We start from the raw sequence: 20,603 nt of genomic DNA on the forward strand, positions 1-20,603 counted from the left end.
ACTTGGGTTCTTTTCGTAAATACCGATCAGGTCATCTGACTTGAGACGGGTCTGTCTCTTGTGTGTTAAGCATATTGTTGGATATTGTGCATGAGAAGTTTGTCAGGGAGCTTAGGGCAAGGAAGTCGTGAATTCTTCGTCTACAATTCGTAAAACATACAGTTCTGAATGCCCAGGCCGCCCAGGAGCAATCATTCGATGTGATCATACACCTCTAGTCGTCTTCTATCCAGGTCTACCAGATATACACCTGCCAGTCCCCCTTTTCATGAACGAAAACCCTCGTACTTCTCAGCCGTCTCTCTCTTCTTCTCAACTCGCGCAATTGTCTCAGCATCATATACATCTTCAAGAGATTTCCCACCCTTGAAGATCTCCTTCTCATGTCTAGTGGCCTCGTCCTTGGTCATTAACACGAGATCGTGAAGCTTCACTGTAGAGCACTTCTGTATGTTCTTGCCCTCACCCAAGGTCGTGATACTGGAGCCGCTGGGCTTCTGCCACCGGATTAGGACCAGCTTCGTGGGGATACCAGTAATGGCACTTCGTCCCTGATAGAGCTCCTCAGAAAGGAAAGCAACGTCACCGACAGTGATGGGGACCTTGAGGCCTATTTGATCGCCCTCATTACCTAATCGTGCCAACTTCTCCTCGTAGCTCTGCAGTGTTGCCAGCATGCCCTCGTACATCTTTTCCCGGCCCTTGGCAGGTACATAGTCTAAGGGATAGCCTGTAATGCTCAGAATGACATGGTTTGCCACTGTAAGACCAAAGATGGCCGGCATTGTGCCGAGTACAGGTAGAATCCGGACGCGAAAGTTGGGCATGGCAGCTAGATCGCCAACAGAGCCTTTCTGGAACTCCTCTTCAGGTAGTGGGAGTAGCTCAGCTTTACCAGCGCCTGATGTCTCTGTAGAGTAGACAACGGGGATGCCGCTTGTGATACCCTTCAGCTTCAGCTTCCTTCGTGTCGCCCTTGAGAGCCCGTCATCCTTGCTCGCCCCAATATCTCCCACAATGATTCTTGTAGGATCGCTTTTGCACCCTGCGCCCATGGCACTGATGACTGGCAGGTTCTTCTTGTAGCAAAATTCGAGAAGTGAGACCTTGGTCTCGATGTTGTCGATGGCATCGATAACGAAGTCAGGGGCGCGTCCATCTTCGCTCCAGGGGCGAAGTAAGCGCTCCGCAACATCCTCATTAAATTGCTCCTGGCGCAGATCGAATTTAACCCATGGTGCAATGGCAATCAGGCGTCGTTCCAAGCATTGGACCTTGGGAATACCAACATCAGCCAGTGTAGCGACCGCATGTCGGTTCAAAGAGCTCAGAGTCACTTGATCGAAATCTATCAGCCTGATTTTCGAAACACCAGAACGAGCAAGGGCTGCTGTGCAGTGAGAGCCAACTCCTCCGCAGCCAACCACAATGACGAACGAGTTCCGTAGCTTATCAAGGCCTTCATCTGTCAAGAAGACCCTGTTCCTCGCTAGTTGTTCGAGAATTAGTTCTTCATCGAAATCACCAGCTTGTGCCCGACGGGCAAGAGCCTGATTCCTTGCGTCCTCCTTATCAACTGGTGGCGCTGATGAGCCGCCAAAGTTATTCAACTGTAATCAGTCAGTAAAGGCGGTTTTAGAAAGCAAATTCGAGGTCAGTACTGGTTGAATGTTAGGATCATCAGCAGGAATTGAGCTCTTCAGTTCATGTACTCTCTCTTCGCGCTCCAACGCTTGATAGCCGAGTAACAAGGAAGCTGTAGTAGCTGCTGAGAAGACAGCAGCCGCAAAAAGCTGAAATCTTGGGTTGGAGAACGTGTCCGAGGATAAGAAGGAAGACATTTTAAGCACGATAACGTGATAAAAAAAAACGTCGGCTGTTCTCACACTAACAAGTACATTTTAGTCTTCACGATGCGCTCAATCAGAATTTCAAGATCTTGGCAGAGAATGACGTCTTAGTCAGCAATTTTGTGCTCCAATTGGCTCAATTTTCCAATCACCGTACACCATTCACCATTTCCTCATCATTCAAAGACTCGAGATACCATCATTTTCAACAATTTGTAAACTATAGCAACTTGGCGACTCTCACATTGAATAGGCGAAATATACGGTTCACAAATACGCAGGCGCCATGCGTCACCGGCTGGTTGGCCGTCACGTTCAGGTTTCGTCACCTAGAACACCAACACTTCGTTCCCGATTGCCATGTCTCCGAACATTTACACATTGCACCCAACTCACCACCAACTCAAGGCCGAACCTCCCCTTCCTTGCGATACCAGTAACTACCAACGGCGTTAGAACCTTTACTACCGAGAGAAGACAATGGCTGAAGCACGAAGCTAAGCTGGCGGTACGATACACTGCTTCATTTTGGGGTCTCTTAGCCTGTTTCGGCGTGATTCTGTTCTTTGTCAATGAGGAGAGGTTGGAGCAGGAATATCCGACACCACATGAATGGGGCTGGATGACAAGGAAATTTTTAAGGGACTCAAATAACAGCAAGGCGCCGAAGAATGGCGAGACCAATTGGCCTTGGTCGTTCGAGCTGGCTCGAGGATTGGTGTTGAGACTCGAGGATCCAAAGGTTGACGGTCAGGGTGTTACGAAACTCACGGATAGAGTCGATCCTGAAGCGGAGATCCCTGGGGAATTCAACCCCTGCGACATCTCTGGCAAGAGCGAGGAATGGAGGAGAGGTTACTTTGAGGCTATTATGCTGGCTGCAAAAGGCGCGGAACATGTCGATGGATGGGTCCGCGACCTTTCTCGCAACATCATCTCACCACCTGAATTTGTTATTGGACCCTCCAATCCTAGGCCTACGCCAATCCCTCCAGGACAACCTCATGCGCCCCGTGAAGAGGACTGTGAAATTGCTTATCCCAACGCCGATAATTTCTACATGAAGATCCTAGGCACCAAAGGCTTTACTTCCCGACAGAAGCTCGAGGCAACACTGGAATACGCTAGTTACCTGGAATTCAAGAAGCAATCCGAAGGCGCCGAGGCGCTCTACCACTTGGCTCTCGCAGAAGCTACACAGGGAGTCGACATGTCGCAACCCCCTTACAACCCCAAGACATTCGTGCTCAATGAGAAGGCCGGCTTGCCGTCACAAAATGTCCTCGATGCCGTCACTGCTATGGCCAGTTTCAAAGCACGTAGCGGAAAAGTCGACGCAGCTCTCCCTATTTACCTCTCCCTTCTCAAGGCTCGCCGCTACTTACCTGACGACCCTCATCCCACTACCCAATTAAAGCCAAAGTCTCACTCCGTATTGGACAAAGTCGTCAAAACTTTCTCCCAGGCCGATTACCCGCCTCCACCACCAGATGGTACTCAGCCACCCTGGCGTAGCCCTCACGAACGCTGTCAAGAAGCTTCCCTCAGTCTTTGGATCGGCGAGATCCTCTTCTCCACATCCTCCAAGGACGACGGCCTCTCGTGGACGCGTGACAGTGTCGACGTTGCAGAGGAGCAGCTGCGAAACATGGACCTTCTAACTGCTGATCAGGCCGCGAAAACTACTTGCCGCGAGTGCTTGAGCGCAGGCCTCGCCAACTGGGGTAAAATGGTCAACAAGCTTGCCAGGGAAGAAGAGCTACGGCAAGCAAAGGCCTCTACACAGTCGAGCGTATTCTCCTTCTGGAGCGCCACCCCGCCAAGTGTTGAAGACCGCTGGACCGCAGAGGAAGCTGTGGTCAGGGAGCGTGTGAGGAGGACAAGAGAGCTGATCGAGGACCTGACACCAGCCGGGCCCAATATAGCCTCACTGTTCAAAGCCTAAAATAATGTAAAACAAAACTTGTATAATGTGGGTATACCAGGAGCTGCAAAGGATTTTGCCACATCTTTTAGCCACTCCTCGAGACTTGAGATTGGTTCTAGTCTATTTCTAATGAACAAGATATCCCCTTTTCATCATAAACTCCGTTCCTGGTGTTCATCTGCACTCTCCCCGCACATGCACGATCAGACGAAGTCCATTCTTCATGCAATTCCGTCATGATTTCAGTCCTCGTCATCAGAATCTTCATCAGGTGCCTCGCCAGTCTCCGTAAACTTCTTCCAGCGTCTCATCTGCTTAATTGCTTCCTTCATCTTCTCGGGGTCAACGCTGGTGACCTCTGGCTTGACCTCCTCTGGCATTTCACTCCATTTCTCGTCTGTGATGTCGGTTGGATGACGCTCTGCGACAGCCATGTCAGGGTTGACAAAGTTAGGAGTAAGAGCCACTTCTTGCAGGTAAGCAAGGGCTGGTTCGAGAGCCTTGATGAGGATGGTTTCGATGAACTGGCCTTCTCCGCTAGAGAAGCAGGGGCAGCCAAGGGGTTCAATCAGGAGTGATGGGTTTCCTCCGGGCATGGCTAGGGGAGTGTCGAGAGGCTCCTCTGAAATGAGATAGCCACGAGTGCGCTATGCTAGTCAGTGATTTGTGGAACTAAAGTTTTTATCGTGTGTGGGTTGTACCTTTGCTAGGAACTCTTTGAATTCAGCATTGACGAGCAAATCTGTTGGGAAAACAGTACCCATGAAGAGCATGCCTCCTAGTCGCTCACCCCATTGCGCCCAGTGCTTCTCGTTCTCGAAGAACTGCAAGGCAACCTCACAGCTTTGCCCAATAGCAATTATGTCGACCTTGGCATTCTTGTTGACTTCAAGAACCTTGTTGAGCACAGTCGTCATGTGTGCCAAAGGCGTCTCGCTTCCAGGGATCTCATTGAGTTCCTTGATGAAACGGCGTCCAGAGTGCACCAAACTGGGAAGTTCAACATCAGCGGATGCTTCTATGGTGAGAGCACGCTGTTCTTCAGGCCACCAGAATCGCTGGCCCATGTTGGCCAGGATAATGCAGGGAGGTTCCGGATCATCGGGGCTGGCAGCCTGGGTAGCAAGTGCCTGAACAACAGAGATCATGGTTCCTTTCGCAAGGCCACCAGGCCCATTTGCAACGCGGCCAGCAATCCATCCTAAATCTTTAGTTGGTTCACCTAGGACAACGACGATGCGGGTAGTTTCGGCAATGTTGGGAGTGAGGAAGACGGGGGATTGCCGTTTGTGCTCGGGCAAAAGGTGGTATTTCTTGAGGCCTTCTTTCTCGAGGCGATCATGGACTATATCTTCCAGAGCCACTATAGTACTGCTATTAGTAAAGTTGCCTTTACCCGGTGTCACCAAGACCAGGCACGTACTGTTGAAGTGGAAACGCTGGCGCTCATTGACGCGAGCGTTCTTGCTGCTGAAGAACTTGTAGTAACACTCCGGATCCTCGATAGATCGGACCTCGTCGTCATCATTCACGAAATAACTACCCCATGTCAGCGATGCATCTTGAAGTAGTCATGGATAGCGAACCCAAGGCCGGCGAGATCTCTCGGAAAGGAGACATCCTTGGGGAGACCCGACCAACTTCTGAAAAACATAGTAACAGGTTGGAGTGTTCTTCTAAAAGGTGAGAGGCTCTATGACTGCCAATTTGGGGCTTTTTTCAATATCTTTGGTAGGTCGGAAGGGTTTGGGAGGAGGGAAATTGCATCTAGTAAGTGCTTGCCATTAAATACTCGGAGAAGTGTGAGAGGGGATTATGGCAGCTGCACGCAGCCGGCGGAGATGCTGCTCTGATACTGTGATATCCTGCATGGAAAGATTGCGAAGTGTTTGAGCAAATAAGAGATCAAATTAGAAGTTTCTCTGTTCTCGCGTCTTCTTCGTCTTGATTCGACACTATGTCTGCCTCGTTTGATGGCGGCAACTCTCCCATCACCAGCCTGAGCATATAGAAACTACCTCAGGTACTTGCAATACCACTGGCCCGGAAGCTTTTGCAAGACTTCAAAATCCCCTACAGCATTGCACTAACCATACTCCATATTCGACCGCGTTTCTATCATAGCAAAGATTGAGGTGGGATATCTGTACGACCGTATCCTAAACATTCAAAACCGGTGCCTCACCAAACGCCCTAATTAATGCATTTGCCATACCCAAACGCCTTGCCAAAAGAGCATTTTCAAGCGACACAAATTCGAAAACAGACCCTCAAGCTAATCACTGGTTGGGACCAGGATTGTAACGGCTGCGAAAAGCCTGGCTGATGCTGAAGCGGCTTCCTGCGCCTCTGTTCATATGACTGGCCAATGCCTCCTCTAATGCAGACTGTGTAACTGAGGCGTCTAGGACTGTGTGGTGAGCAAACTACACCAAGCGGGCTGAGGATAGCAAGGCAACTTACCGTCAAGATCACTATAACTACTACCCATACTAGGCGTTCCGTCGCTACCTTCGCGTGAGTAACCCTTGTTTTGATTGCCCGGGCTACGTCCCGCCAGCTCTGCAGTTCGGCGTGGTGAGAGAGGTCCGGGCGTCCGCTGCTCCGTCGTTTTATCTGACTTATCCGGTTTCTGTACCATGGCCGCAGAGCTGGCTGACGAGTCTGATGTGTGAGATTGATGAATGGCGGACTTTCCGTGAGGCCTGTGATGCCTTTTGCCAGAGCTGCGCCCATCTCCCCTTAGCGTTGAGCCGAGGTCCTGTGCCGAAGTCTTGTTGGAAGGAGATGTATAAGGTTGAAACGCAGGCTCTGATTCGTCATCGTCGTCATCCTCGTATTGTCCTCCATCAGGTTGCTGAAACCGAGGAGGCCGACGAATGATGCGAGATTGAGCGGGGCTAGACTCGTCCTCTGACGATGTTGGTGAACTGTCCTCAGCTGGGCCTGGCGACGGGCTTCGTTCATCTGGCGCTGGCTCCGGTTGGGCTTCTCTATCGGGTGATCTGTGGGGGGGGACTGATGATATTGGTAAGGATGAAAGACGACGTCGTTCACCGGTCCGCGAAACAAACCCTGTTCCAGGTCGAGGAGAAGCTGAGCCTCCGGTCATGTCTCTCAGGACTGTAGTATTCGTCGACTGATTCCGCGATACAACCGGTCGTATTGATGCGTTGAGAGGAGTACCAGTACCACTTCCTGCCTCAGCGCGCGGCATGGGTGAGTCTTTTCGGATGGATAAGGCTGAATGTGTTCGTTGATGACCGGGTCCGGCGGAGTCGGCGCCTGGAACGGGTGACTGCACTGAGCCACGGACAGCGGCGGTAGCTTTTCGAACTTGAGCGCGGACCTGCGAAGCATGTCGTTCGGTAAGGTACGCTACTTGTTGGAGGAGGAAATCGACGGGAACTTCGAAGCGATCGGCGCTGCACCTCAGATGAGTATTGCCTGTATGATAATTGTGATAAGATCGACACCTACACTTCGTCCCCTTGTCTAAGTCAGCACCAATGAATATACACAAATGTGGTGAATAGGGTACTTACAGTCTATCTGCTTTTTCGCAGCTCCGGAGAGGATCTTCCATAATGCTTCATCTTTGACGGAGTCCCAGTTTACCTGTCATGCTTCTGGTTAGCTCTGCCATGATTGCTCCGATGCGCGCAATGGCATGGGCATGATGGCTTATGATTGACTGGTTGGATCAAGAGCTTCGTACCGGTGGCGGATCGACGAAGTCACCACGGGCCATGGGGACCCGGACGAAAATGGTGTATGTTGGCTCGGCCATGACGCCGCGCTGGCTATCTATTCAAGAGGATGAGTAGATGAAGAAGGTTGAAAGAAGTAGGCAACAAGCCGAAGCTCTAAGTTCATTGAGAGCTGCTGCAGGGATTCCGCGATCGGCTTATCGATAAGTTAGCTGCCGTTTTAGCGTGGTTCAGTGGAGAGTGTGAAACAGCCGAGTAAGGTTGATGATTCACGAAGCCACTTGAAACTCAAGTTTGGAGTTCAAGGTCAGTTATACACTCCAGTAAAAGCAATATTCCGCATGCATGACGTTTTTCGCGCAACGATTTTCTTGACGGGCGCCCTGCTCATGTGGCTGAATTGTTCGTCTTTCAATTCATATACATGGTATTTTATCCTTTACCTCTTCTACCACGTTCCTCCGATCAACGAGTGACACCAGCTCAGATCTGCTTCTTCATTCGTCGTACTCATATCACTGTCACACTTGCTTCTGTACGATAGATAAGCGACCTACTATCTCTTGGCCAATTCCGCTTTTGAATCCAACATACTAGGTGTTCTTTCCTATGTCCTTCTAATTATTATCTTCGTAGCATCATAATATCATCATCTTCGTCTTCCTTATGTGTACCTGCGTCTGGGGTGACACAAGCAGCACCGAGCCGAAAAGGCTTTTACACGCATTGAAGTACTGGAAGTATCAGTAATCTTACCACCAGACTCTTACAAACCTTGATTTATGCTCGCCCCCAAGGGCTGATGGGATATGATATCCGTTGGCAAAAAGATGGGAACGGAATTCAGTTTGCTTTAGGGTAGCTTGAGCTGACAAGCTCGATCTAGGCTAACATCTGACGACAAATTGGAGAGCTACCTACTAGGTAGGTACATAAATATTTATCTGGAACCAGAGATACGTGGTTGAAATGGAGGTTACGGCTACCACGGCAATCTTATCAAGTGACAAGAGCTTATATGACTTCTCAATGTCCGTACTCTTATTCGTGCTTTGATGTGAGAGGTCTCAGTTGGCGTTGACTAACCGAGTGCTGTGCTTAGGTAGCTTGCCAACGTTACACTCATTGTTACCCTGTAACTGTGTATGGACAAACTAATAGACGACGGCAGTCTGATTACACCCAAACGGCACCTGATCTTCAGGTCGAAACGCCCTACACGACTCAGAGAAGATAGCATTATCGATGCTTGACTCATGAAAGCCAACATCAAGAGCATGTCGTCAGGACCAACCACCTTGACCTTACCCAAGGCGGAAAGGGCGCTAAACGTCTGGTGTTGGATGCCCCGCGACTGCGCTGCCGGGCATGGAAGACACGACCCCGCTGCCTCTCAGCAGGCACTTACTTGGCTTCTATGGGAATCCATCCAAAAGTCGGATAGCTTCCCCCATTCAATCTAATCTTTCGCTAGCGGGTGCTCAACCCCTTCTATGAAGCCCTCTTTCCGGAAGACTTACTCAAATGCCTTTCTTTCGCTTACATCTTTCATCTCACCATCGCTACAGCATCGAGCTATAAGGTAGCTTCGACAAGACCTCAAGCTGCAGCTCTTACATCATCATATCTATACGTTATCGCTATCGTGGAGGTAAAATAACTACCTACACAACACTTGGCTATAAACAGTTCCAACTCTCCCCACCAAAGGCGTGCTTGGTTCCGAGTTACTTTTCCCGCAGCTTGACGACAGCAACAGCAACAGCGTCACAATCAGCTATACACCTCTCAAACCAGGTCAAGGTAGCAACATGGTAGCTTCAGAACTCACAGCGTCTGCTAGAGCTATGCGCTCCACGCCCGTCAGTGGTGATGAGTCAAGCTCGAGCTTACCAAAGCCCCTCGCGCCTTTGCAAAACCGCGCGGCTGCTAGTCAGAGCCCATACATCCGGGACCAGGCTGAAAGCTTGGTTTCATGGCAGCTCTTAGACGACGAGGCAGTCGAGCGTTCGCGCAAGGAGAATAAACTTATCTTCCTGCATATCGGCTACAAGGCATGCCACTGTAAGTTGCGTGATGATTCGTCTCGAAGCGAATTCTATCTTGCGCTGTATTGCTAACGGCTCCAAGTTTGTCGACTCATGTCGATTGAGACCTTCTCTAACCCCGAGTCTGCCTCCGTATTGAATGAATCTTTCATACCAGTTATCGTCGATCGAGAGGAGCGACCCGACTTAGACGCCATCTACATGAATTACGTCCAAGCCGTCAGCAACGTTGGCGGATGGCCCTTGAATGTGTTCCTTACACCCAATTTGGAGCCAGTTTTTGGTGGTACCTACTGGTTCGGGCCCGCAGGACGAAGACATCTCAGTGACGACAGCATCGAAGAAGTACTCGACTCTCTGACTATCTTTAAGAAAGTTCGTGATATTTGGATCGATCAGGAAGCCCGATGCCGAAAGGAGGCAACTGAGGTTGTTAGCCAGCTCAAGGAATTTGCAGCTGAGGGTACATTGGGAACAAGGAGTATTTCAGCACCCTCAGCTTTAGGTCCGGCTGGATGGGGAGCACCAGCCCCGAGCCATGCAGGTGCTGCTAAGGAGAAGAGTACCGCAGTTTCAGAGGAGCTGGATTTGGATCAGCTTGAAGAGGCTTATACACATATCGCCGGCACTTTTGATCCTGTTTTTGGTGGATTTGGCTTGGCACCGAAGTTCCTGACGCCACCCAAGCTGGCATTTTTGCTGGGGCTCCTCAAGTCACCAGGCGCTGTTCAGGATGTTGTTGGAGAGGCTGAGTGCAAACATGCCACCGAAATTGCTTTGGATACAATGCGTCATATTCGTGATGGGGCGCTGCGTGACCATATCGGAGGCACGGGGTTTTCGCGCTGCTCCGTTACAGCGGATTGGAGCATTCCTAACTTCGAGAAGCTTGTGACTGACAATGCGCAATTGCTCTCCCTGTATATTGACGCGTGGAAGGTCAGCGGGGGAGGCGAAAAAGACGAGTTTCTGGACGTTGTTCTTGAGCTTATTGAGTATCTTACTTCGTCTCCGATTGTTCTGCCCAAGGGCGGTTTTGCTTCAAGTGAAGCCGCCGACTCCTATTACAGGCAAGGTGACAAGGAGAAGCGCGAGGGCGCCTACTATGTCTGGACGCGGCGAGAGTTTGATTCAGTCCTTGATGAAATTGACAGCCACCTGAGTCCTATTCTAGCGTCGTATTGGAATGTCAATCAAGATGGAAATGTCGAGGAGGAAAACGACCCCAACGACGACTTCATTGACCAGAACATTCTCAGGGTTAAGAGCACCATCGAACAGTTAAGCACCCAATTCAGCATGCCAGTGGAAAAGATCAAAGAGTATATCGAACAAGGAAGACGAGCTTTAAGAAAGAGAAGGGAACAAGAGCGTGTGCGCCCTGACCTGGATGACAAAATTGTTGTAGGCTGGAATGGCCTTGTGATATCAGCTCTTTCCAAGGCAGCCTTGGCGTTGAAGACATTGAGGCCAGAACAAAGTTCCAAGTGTAGGGCTATCGCAGAGCAGGCGGCTGCATGCATCAGAGAAAGGCTTTGGGATGGCAATGAGAGAATCCTATATAGGATATGGTCTGGAGGTCGTGGAAACCTCGCATTTGCCGATGACTACGCCTATATGATCCAAGGTCTCCTGGATCTTGTCGAACTGACAGGAAATCAAGAATATATGGAATTTGCTGACATTTTACAGCGTGAGTTATCGCAACCCCCCTCCACATAAACACACCCCGCTGACCATGCCATCACAGAAACCCAAACCTCGTTGTTCTATGATGGCGATGGTGCCTTTTTCAGCACTCAAGCCAATAGCCCTTATATAATCCTCCGCCTCAAGGATGGCATGGATACGTCATTACCATCGACCAACGCCGTCAGCGTAGCTAATCTGTTCCGCCTTGCGAATCTGCGTTCGAATGACGATTTGGCAGCCAAAGCTCGTCAGACGATAAATGCGTTTGAAGTCGAAGTGGTGCAACATCCTTGGCTCTTCCCCGGCTTACTCCAAGGTGTTGTCACAGCTAGATTGGGCGGAGAGACGTCGAAATAAAATGTTTGAATATAAATAGCCCAGGATGGCGATTCATATCAAAGCAGCTCTGGGAAATAAAGTGCACGAGTTTTTGGAGTCGGCACAGTCATCCCAAGGCGTTCAAGGAACAGACGACATGAGGAAAAGAGGAGTTCTGAACAGCGCACAGCATGTTAGGAACTAGTCGATGAGTGACATTGGATACAATTATGAATCTAGACTGCAAGGTCTTTGCTACACTCTGTAAATACGCGCAAGATATTATCAAATTTATCATTTCAGGGGTATCTAGTCTACATCGGCCACCGGCCCCCTCCCCAAATACCGATCCGTTACGCTCACTGAGTACAAAGGGTCGACAAAATACAATATCTTGAAAAGAAAAGGGGATCGTCCATAATTGTTTGGGTGGGGCATCTGCTACTCCTTTCTCAAGATCTAGATGTATCTCCAGTGCCCTTGCGGTTCATCAAACCAGTAAAGAAGCTTTGCAGTTGCTCGTTATCAAAGTCCTTGGCCATATTCGCAGCAGGCGTATCAGCCTCCTCCTCTTCGTTACTTGGAGAGGAGCTAAATGCATTACGATCCTGCTCATGTCAGTAACTTATTCGGAGTAGTGAAGTGGCTATGTCTTACCTTGAGACGCTGCAACATATCATCGGCATCGACTTGGATACCACCCATGTTGAACTGCACAGGTCCAATGTGCTCGCTGATACTCGTCTCATCGCCAGTGTAGTCGATGTGACGAGTACTGCGAACGATGGCATTGTCGCTGCCCTTCTCTGGCAACTTGGCCTTGAATACCTCGAGGATCTTGAGCTGCTTCTCAAGAAACTCCTGGGTGTCGTCACTCTCCACCGTGATCCACCTCTCGCCGTGCATGGCATTTTCAACAACTGCCAGACCACCACTGTTAGGATCGCGGCACCATCCCTCGTAGCGCGCAATCGCACTGTTTAGTTTCCTGATTTCGGCTTCTTTGTCGCTTATCTTGTCTGCATCATCAAAGGGCATAGAGTAGAGATCAGTGCCGAGATCTTGAGCCCATGTGTTCGAAACAGGCTCCGGATCAAAAGAACCGCCAAGAACTCGAATTTTGCTCCACGAATCCCAATTGGTTGGGACCACAATCTTGTCGCGGTCGATAACGTTGCTCTTTAGTGGGTGCCGCTTGAGAAGAGAGGTAATTCCAAGGGTTGAGTGAATGAGAGAGGGTAGCTGAGAAGGCGTATTTTGTGAAGTGTAAATGAGAGAGGCACCGTCTGGAGCTTGTTAGTATTGAACCGAAGACTTGGAAACAGGCCAACGTACGTCTCAACAAAATCGTTCGCAGATATTGTAATACTGTATCAAAATCCGGCTCTTTCCAACCCTGACTCTTTTCAAGAAACTCCATTTTTTGGGCCTGTATGTGTCAGTATAGTTATTGTAGGCCGCGAGAGACAGTTCTTACATTCTGGCACACTACGCAAAGTGGCAGACCCAGAGGCTCCTCCCATTCTCCTGGCCCTAGAGGCAGTGCACTGTCTCCATCGCCGCCGGTAGCCGTAGCCGATGGTGTTCCATCTAGGTTAGTTGTTGCGCCTCCTCGACCTCTTTCTTTCCAAGTTGACATGACCTCTTCCATGATGGCATGCTGTTCTGTGTCGACCTTTTTGAGAACCTCCTGTATAACCTGAACCCATGTCCATATTTGTCGTAGCCATAGATGCGGCTGGGACCAGTCGAGAAGAATGATAAGAGAGGTGTTGGGGATCGTTTCGGGAGTAAGGAGGGGTGCAACGAGAGATGCAAATTCGGCTGAAGGTTGGGAGAGGAAGTAGAGCGAAACTCGCGCCAGAGTATCTAGAATTATTAGTACATCGTTCTGAGGTCAATCTGGGCGTTGATGCACGAACCGTCTTGGTCGGTGTCGAGAACGTCGTAGTATGTATAGCCCAGCGCAAAGTTGTTCGCAATCGGCGGTATCTTAAGCCGGTCCGCATTGCGTTTTGGCTCGGAGCTGGAGAGCGATTCGAGGAACTCTCTTTGGTTCTCGGGAGTGCCACCTGAGTTTCAGAGGCTCATGATCAGCTACCGAGCTCTTTGACAGAGCTGTCTATTTACGACGTACCTAGCACAATGAGGTTCTTTTCCGGTAGTCGCTTGCCGCTGGCGACAGACTCTAGCATAGACGTCCAAAGATCCTTCTTTTGTTCGCCATCGCGGCCCTCGGAGTCTCCTGAGCCAGTTGTATAGATCGATACTCTGTTGGTGTTGGCCGCCATGATCCCGGTAGTTGGCTCACCGAGCTCGCTGGTCAACAAATTGCCGTGTAAGATCGCAGTACGTTAGGTCATGAGTGTATCTCGAGTGGCGAAAGAGGGCAGAGATTGTCGGCAAGTCTGCCTCAGATTGACGTCTAAGTAGAGGGACAGTACGCGTTTTGGTGTTGATTCGATAATGCTAAAGGAGATTTAAGGTTGTCGTAGGGGCATCTTCGCTCTGCGTACAACAACGACCGCAGGGAAGATGGTGCAAGCTCTCGGCTCGATCGTGAGTATCCCAATCGTCGATAATCGGGTCGAAAAAGTCTCTTCAACTTCCTGGGCAATTCGTGGTACGTAGATATCGTCGACCGCTGTCTTTCATCAAAGATGAACGTGGCCAGGGTCACCACGTACCAATTCCAATAGGGAGACTATCGATTGGCACTTGGATAACACCCCGTCATTTAGCGTTCGGTCCGGAAATTGTCCCGCCAAACAGAGCTACACGCTGCAGCTCTTGCAGCTTTAGCGCACGGACTCCCTAAAGCTTCAGTGGATGTACGTCTCATATTCTGACCCAACAGTAAATGCGACTTCATTACTCTATACCATCTAAATTTTGCGACATTCACAAGGCAGCGCAAGAAGCAGCGCAAGACTCACCATGAATAAAATACGCGCAATCCAGGCGCTGAACAAGAAAGAGATAGAAAATGGAATGTGAGTACTTGTTTTTCTCTCCAGCATTTCCAGAATCCCTGCTAACAGATGTGCTCAGTACTCCAGAAGCTTCCTGGCATACAGACTATCGAGACACTGCCTACGTCTACTTTGGCGGTCTTCCATACGAATTATCCGAAGGCGATATAATAGCGATTTTCTCACAATTTGGGGAGCCTGTATTTCTGAAGCTGGCTCGCGACAAAGAGACTGGCAAGTCGAAGGGCTTTGGTTGGCTTAAATACGAGGACCAGAGAAGTACCGACTTAGCGGTTGACAACCTTGGCGGAGCAGATATTGGTGGTCGCCTGATCAGTGTCGACCATGCGCGATACAAAGCGCGGGATGATGAAGACCCCGAAGAATTCAAGGTCGGCTGGGAGGACATGCTCAGGCGAGAGGGACAAGCGTTGTCAGAAGATGAGAGTAGCGAGGAGGAAGTGAAGCGGCCGATGCTACCAGAAGAGCGAGAACTTGCGCTTCTGATGCAGGACCATGACGACGACGACCCCATGAAGGGCTTCTTGATCGAAGAGAAGAAGAAGGAAGTTGAAGAGGCGCTGCGCAAAGCAGAAAAGAAGGATCGAAAACACAAACACAGACATCATCGGTCACATAGATCGAGGAGGGATGGAAGCGAAGAAGACCGCCACCGTAGGTCAAGACGAGACGAGACTCCCGAAGGCAAGGAGGACCGACATCGTGATAAGGATTCCCGACGACACAGAGATGATGACCAAGACCGAGAAAGGAGACGCGATAAGGACAGAGATAGGCGAAGGGAGAGAAAAGACGACGATGAGGACCGTCATCGTGACCGAGATCGGAGGAGAGACCGCGATAGAGAGCACAGAAGGCATAGGGACGACGCCCATGACGAGTCACGACACAAACGACGCAGGGAGGAAGACCAGCAGGAGAAAACATCAAGGAGAAGGAGTAGAAGTCGATCGCCACGACGGCGCGACGATTAGAGCACATTATACTATAAAACAATATTTCACTCGGTCCAAAGTAGCTCTACTTATCCTGAACCCCTCAAACGCCCATCCCAAGTTTGCCCAGCATTAAGAGTCATATCCGTTGTGATCATTAGCTAGCCTTGTAGCATGGCCTCACTTGGCTCATGTGTTGCCCAAATAGCGCTTCCAGCCTTCCCTTACGCAATGTCGCTTTCCATCTTCACCATCGACAATAATGAACTTCTCCCATCGTGCATCATGCCCAGCACCTATGACAACAAGACTATCATCGCCAATCCAGCCAATAACACCTTTTGGTGGCCGTGATGTTCCTAGAACAGTGCTCTCGGAGAAAGAAATACCCCCTATGGCAGCTTCATCACCGGCCTCAAAAGGTGCTGAGCTGAAAGAGTAGACATCAGAAAAGACTCGAGGCATCAGTGGAATCTTGCTAAGAATACCCCACTTCCCCGTTCCGTCGCCTGGGTCTGATCCCGAAGCGCCGAGCTGTTGACTTCGGCTCATTCCTGGCTTTCGTGGATGCGGTACGTCGAATATGTGAAGGGTGGACTTGTCAGAGGTACAGGCAAGCATCGTTCCACAAGGCGAGAAGGCAAGGGAAAAGATAGTCGCAGGATCAATGCCACGCCGAAGTTCAGCAAGTCTTGCACAATTGCTTGTAGCGTAAACACGGATTAGTGTACCCGTTTCGCTGGCACTGGCTAGAAGTTCGCCATCTGGGCTCAGTGCAATGGCCTTGAGGGCTGAAGAGTGGGCCGGGATGATGCTGACATTCCCAGTCGCCAACTCGATGAGTTGTATCTGTCCAGCAGTTCGGCCGGGGAAGGCAAGCTTCTTCTCAGAAAGACAGCAGAGGCCGAGGAGATTATCTGCAGTTTCGTAGACATGCAGTAAATCCGGAGGTTTGGCGAACGAGTAGACACGCACGCTATTTTGTAGGACAACAGCGATGCGTTCCCTACCCAGTTGGACGCCACGAATTGCTGTCAATGCTGTGATTTCCAAGGCAACTTTCCCCTTCATATCGTCCCATATTATGGCCTATTTCCTGGTAAGCCAAGAGCTAGGTAGTTCCCCATGATAGCTTACCTTGTTCATGGCAAACTTGGGTGACCTGCCGCCACCAACAAGAGCAAGGTAGTTGGTTGTTCCCATCATCTGAACAAGGCCGATGCCAGCGTTGAAATCTATGAGGCTGTGAGCATGTACGTGTATAAACCCTATACGATAAACATACCTCTCGAAGCCTTTAGAAGGCATGATTTGGTGTGGAAGACTGAGCTGAGTGTTAGTGAAGGGAAGTACATAGGACTGTAGAAGTTGACTTACTGCAGATACCTGAGCCCAGGCCTACAGAAAAGCAACTTGCATCGTTATTGAAAGAGACAGACAGTACAGCTTCAGTGCTAGAAGCCTCGATCGGTGGCCGTACGTTCATCGTGAATGGTTGATATGTACAAGTTCAGTTTAGGCCTACAGTACGGATCTGGTGCTTCCGGTGCGAGAGCTGAGAGGGGTAAGCCAAAGCTGAAGTGAACGTGATGTTGATGGTGATGTCGAGAAACAAGTTTTAAGCAATAATGATTGGTTGATGAAGTTTATCAGAGAATGTTACCATGAAATGAATAACATCTCGAAGGCTCCGAAACCTTATGTGCTTATTATGTAGGTTTATTTGATGTCGCTTATAGATCCACCACTGATGAGTAGAGCTTGTACCTGAGTGACGGAGGCTTGATTTAGACTGCGGAGAGGCTTTATGAGAGACAAGATTGTGTTGTAAACCTATGACCGAACAGAAAATTCCATAATAACAACAGTGATAAAGTGTCTTGTATCCAAAAGAAGGAGCATAGACAAGAGGGAGCATTCGATGTTAGAGTAGGTAAGGTAGCTCTTGTTTGTCTACTATGTCTCATCCACTGGACAACTCGAACCGCGTCACGGTACCTAACAGCCACAGTCCTCACATTCAGCCACGGATCTCAACAATGTACGTATTGTGGCGCAACTTAGAAACACGTCCTTTAGAGATTTGGCTTTCACTTAAGGGAGAAAATAATGCAGCTGATATTTTTCAAGCTTCGAAGTGTATCATAAAACATTCAAAGTTTATCTAAAGTAGGTATTCAGGATGAGTCCTTGCCTTGGCTCTGATATCACGTGATGAAACAAAAGAATGAGCTCTGATTGAAGCAAGCGCCACAGCAAGGCTCGTTGAGGGTCCGCTAGTGGTCCCTTGGGCGGGAAGGCGGTCTGGCTTTACAGGGTGCTGAGGTGCAATGGAAGTGTGGATTTCGTAGCGGTAGGGGTGCACCTGCTATGCTCCAGCTGGCATTTGTTAGCACTGGCACTCTAGCTTAGGCACTTCCCCTGAATCTTAGAGGAGGAACGATTGGCCAGGTGTGAAATTGCCCATACCCCTTGAGCAACCCAAGTCCAACACGACCCGTATCCTTCTCTCCTGGCTCTGGCTCCTCCTAGCCTCCTTTAACATTTTCCCCTTGGTTCAGTTCAGGTTCCCCAAGTTTCCACTTCAACCACCGCAAGCAAAACCATACTCGATTTGAGTCGTTGCTCGACGTTTGGTGCCTTCGACCTATTCCTGCCGTATCTCCTCAGCTTCCCCTTAACTTCGCGAATCCAATCTTCAAGATGTCGTCCATGGGCGTATGTGCTATCTCCCTTCCGGTCCCGTCCTGTCCTGTGGATGCCACCGCCGTTGAAGCTACCGTTTCCATGCATGATTCCATCGACCAAAACTTTCACGCGCCTACCATTTAGATCTCAGCTCGCTAACCCCTACTCCCCAATAGAAGATGATCCGTCGAAAGAAGAATGTCAAGAAGGGTATTCAGTTCTGCCTGATGGTCTGCGGTGCTTCAGGCACTGGTACGTGGCCCCTTGCGAGAACCGCTGCGACGACAGCTACAATGGCCTCGCTGCGATTGAAATAATACACCAAGCTTACAATCGACAGGCCGTACCACCTTTGTCAACACACTCTGCGGAAAGAGCGTTCTCGATCATAAGGAGTCCGACGATGCTGGCAGCGCCCACGTTGAGGATGGTGTCAAGATCAAGCCCATCACTGTCGGTACGTACATTCAATTATCGTTACATGCATGCACGATATTAATTGGACTATAGAGCTCGAGCTTGACGAGGAGGGTACTCGTATCTCCCTGACAATTGTCGATACCCCCGGATTCGGTGACCAGATTGACAACGAGGCTAGGTAAGCTAGTATCGCGGTCCATGTTTTTACCCCTCTGCTAACCTAATGCCAGCTTCTCAGAGATCGTTGGCTACCTCGAGAGGCAATATGATGATATTCTTGCCGAGGAGTCTCGTATCAAGCGTAACCCCCGCTTCAGAGACAACCGAGTCCATGCTATGCTTTACTTTATCACGCCCACTGGTCATGGGTATGTTTTATAAGCCCCAAATTCTTCGAATGCGACTAACAATTGCAGCCTCCGAGAACTCGACATCGAGCTCATGAAGCGCCTCGCTCCCCGTGTTAACGTTATCCCCGTCATTGGCCGAGCCGATTCGCTCACCCCCGCCGAGCTCGCTGAGTCCAAGAAGCTGGTTATGGAGGACATTGAGCACTACCGCATTCCAGTCTACAACTTCCCCTACGACATTGAGGAGGACGATGAGGATACCGTTGAGGAGAACGCTGAGCTCCGTGGCCTTATGCCTTTTGCCATCGTTGGATCCGAGGAGGTTGTTGAGATTGGTGGCCGCAAGGTTCGCGCTCGTCACTACCCCTGGGGTGTTGTCGAGGTTGATAACCCTCGTCACTCCGACTTCCTTGCCATTCGATCCGCCCTGCTTCACAGCCACTTGGCTGATTTGAAGGAAATCACCCACGACTTCTTGTACGAGAACTACCGTACCGAGAAGCTGTCTAAGAGCGTCGAGGGTGCTTCTGGAAAGTGAGTTTCGACCAAAATCTCGGATATTGACCACAGTTGACTGACTTATTTTTAGTGCTGATAGCTCGATGAACCCCGAGGATCTTGCCTCCCAGTCAGTGCGCCTCAAGGAAGAGCAGCTCCGACGAGAGGAGGAGAAGCTCCGCGAGATCGAACTCAAGGTGCAGCGCGAGATCAACGAAAAGCGACAAGAGCTGTTGGCCCGCGAGTCCCAGCTCCGAGAGATCGAGGCCCGCATGCAACGAGAGGCTGCCTCTCAGGCCGCTGCCACGCCTGAGCCCAATGGCGAGGAGCCACTAAACTAGACCTATCACTTCGCGTTTTAGGTCTTTTGCGGTGTTTCAAAAATGCGACGTTGGACTATTGTCTATTGCTGGCGTTGGTTTTTCCTCTCCCACGACTGAAGAGAAAGATGAGAATATTCCCCCTGCTGCTGAACAATTGAGTTGTCGTTTTCTTTTTTCTTCGCCGCCCTCCTTCACTCATCAAATGTCTGCTATTCTTAAAACGATTCTGGGCATGCCATCTGGAAACGGTTTCCCTGGAAAACTGATGGTGGGCGGCTACCCATTGTTTAGAAGCATTCTCAAGGGAGGGTCATTATGTATCTGGCTGTTGTAGGGACGCAGCGTGCGGGGAGTGTCTTAGAGGGATGAAGACGCCCTTGCGCTACGATACGATGCATGCAGATGACTGGCGGATAGGACATATTGCCGTGTCCTGGTGCCATCTTGTGGTCATATTAGACTTGTATTGGGCGTACATCGTTGTCCATTCTTGGGCGACACAACCTTGATCGTTTCTTTTTTCTAGTGGCCTTCTAATCCTGATATCAAATAAATTCAATATTTTTTGTAATACGATTGTTGAACTCTGAAACAATTGCTTAAACTTCTTACTTGGAAACACTCATGATATCTAGGTTTGTAATGATGGCTGTCAATTATCCTGTCCTGAGTAAAAGCTGCTTACACAGCCTTATCAACGCGTAGTAAAGGAAACCAAACTTTCTCCAGAAACGCCAAAAATCCATAGTCTGACTAGAGAAACCGTCTGCAACACAACAATTAAGATAGCTCTTGGATCAAACTCAGCTTGCATAACACAATCTTGGTAGTACAGTGATGTAAGTCAAGAA

At 49.8% G+C, this 20,603-nt stretch overlaps 8 protein-coding genes across 8 annotated transcripts; 4 read left to right on the forward strand and 4 right to left on the reverse strand.

The window, feature by feature from the left end:
- Positions 1-266: 266 nt before the first annotated feature.
- Positions 267-1,841, reverse strand: FSUBG_12744 (molybdopterin-converting factor chlN; the record flags this gene model as incomplete). Its single annotated transcript, XM_036677562.1, has 2 exons — positions 267-1,610; positions 1,662-1,841. The coding sequence occupies 2 exons, from the start codon at positions 1,839-1,841 to the stop codon at positions 267-269; spliced, it is 1,524 nt and encodes a 507-aa protein (XP_036531771.1).
- A 295-nt stretch (positions 1,842-2,136) lies between these two features.
- On the forward strand, positions 2,137-3,795 carry FSUBG_12745 (major facilitator superfamily transporter; the record flags this gene model as incomplete). The annotated part of the gene is made up of 1 exon (XM_036677563.1): positions 2,137-3,795. One exon carries the CDS (start codon positions 2,137-2,139, stop codon positions 3,793-3,795), a length of 1,659 nt encoding a protein of 552 aa, XP_036531772.1.
- Positions 3,796-4,019: 224 nt separating this feature from the next.
- On the reverse strand, positions 4,020-7,567 carry FSUBG_12746 (Arb2 domain protein; the record flags this gene model as incomplete). The annotated part of the gene is made up of 9 exons (XM_036677564.1): positions 4,020-4,424; positions 4,479-5,140; positions 5,201-5,316; positions 5,364-5,420; positions 6,061-6,181; positions 6,241-7,202; positions 7,258-7,267; positions 7,323-7,395; positions 7,496-7,567. 9 exons carry the CDS (start codon positions 7,565-7,567, stop codon positions 4,020-4,022), a joined length of 2,478 nt encoding a protein of 825 aa, XP_036531773.1.
- Positions 7,568-9,298: 1,731 nt separating this feature from the next.
- FSUBG_12747 (DUF255 domain protein) lies at positions 9,299-11,584 on the forward strand (the record flags this gene model as incomplete). The annotated part of the gene is made up of 3 exons (XM_036677565.1): positions 9,299-9,551; positions 9,618-11,228; positions 11,286-11,584. The coding sequence occupies 3 exons, from the start codon at positions 9,299-9,301 to the stop codon at positions 11,582-11,584; spliced, it is 2,163 nt and encodes a 720-aa protein (XP_036531774.1).
- A 413-nt stretch (positions 11,585-11,997) lies between these two features.
- FSUBG_12748 (dynein light intermediate chain) lies at positions 11,998-13,836 on the reverse strand (the record flags this gene model as incomplete). Its single annotated transcript, XM_036677566.1, has 6 exons — positions 11,998-12,153; positions 12,203-12,831; positions 12,881-12,974; positions 13,023-13,414; positions 13,468-13,617; positions 13,683-13,836. 6 exons carry the CDS (start codon positions 13,834-13,836, stop codon positions 11,998-12,000), a joined length of 1,575 nt encoding a protein of 524 aa, XP_036531775.1.
- Positions 13,837-14,482: 646 nt separating this feature from the next.
- On the forward strand, positions 14,483-15,512 carry FSUBG_12749 (RNA-binding protein; the record flags this gene model as incomplete). Its single annotated transcript, XM_036677567.1, has 2 exons — positions 14,483-14,538; positions 14,597-15,512. 2 exons carry the CDS (start codon positions 14,483-14,485, stop codon positions 15,510-15,512), a joined length of 972 nt encoding a protein of 323 aa, XP_036531776.1.
- A 150-nt stretch (positions 15,513-15,662) lies between these two features.
- Positions 15,663-16,959, reverse strand: FSUBG_12750 (HSV2 phosphatidylinositol 3 5-bisphosphate-binding protein; the record flags this gene model as incomplete). The annotated part of the gene is made up of 4 exons (XM_036677569.1): positions 15,663-16,562; positions 16,611-16,708; positions 16,759-16,797; positions 16,851-16,959. The coding sequence occupies 4 exons, from the start codon at positions 16,957-16,959 to the stop codon at positions 15,663-15,665; spliced, it is 1,146 nt and encodes a 381-aa protein (XP_036531777.1).
- Positions 16,960-18,176: 1,217 nt separating this feature from the next.
- FSUBG_12751 (CDC11-septin) lies at positions 18,177-19,770 on the forward strand (the record flags this gene model as incomplete). Its single annotated transcript, XM_036677570.1, has 7 exons — positions 18,177-18,191; positions 18,338-18,413; positions 18,502-18,618; positions 18,672-18,759; positions 18,812-18,949; positions 18,998-19,465; positions 19,521-19,770. 7 exons carry the CDS (start codon positions 18,177-18,179, stop codon positions 19,768-19,770), a joined length of 1,152 nt encoding a protein of 383 aa, XP_036531778.1.
- Positions 19,771-20,603: the final 833 nt, after the last annotated feature.

This window comes from Fusarium subglutinans (assembly GCF_013396075.1).
Source record: "Fusarium subglutinans strain NRRL 66333 chromosome Unknown NRRL66333_c0000287, whole genome shotgun sequence".
NCBI lineage: Eukaryota > Fungi > Ascomycota > Sordariomycetes > Hypocreales > Nectriaceae > Fusarium > Fusarium subglutinans.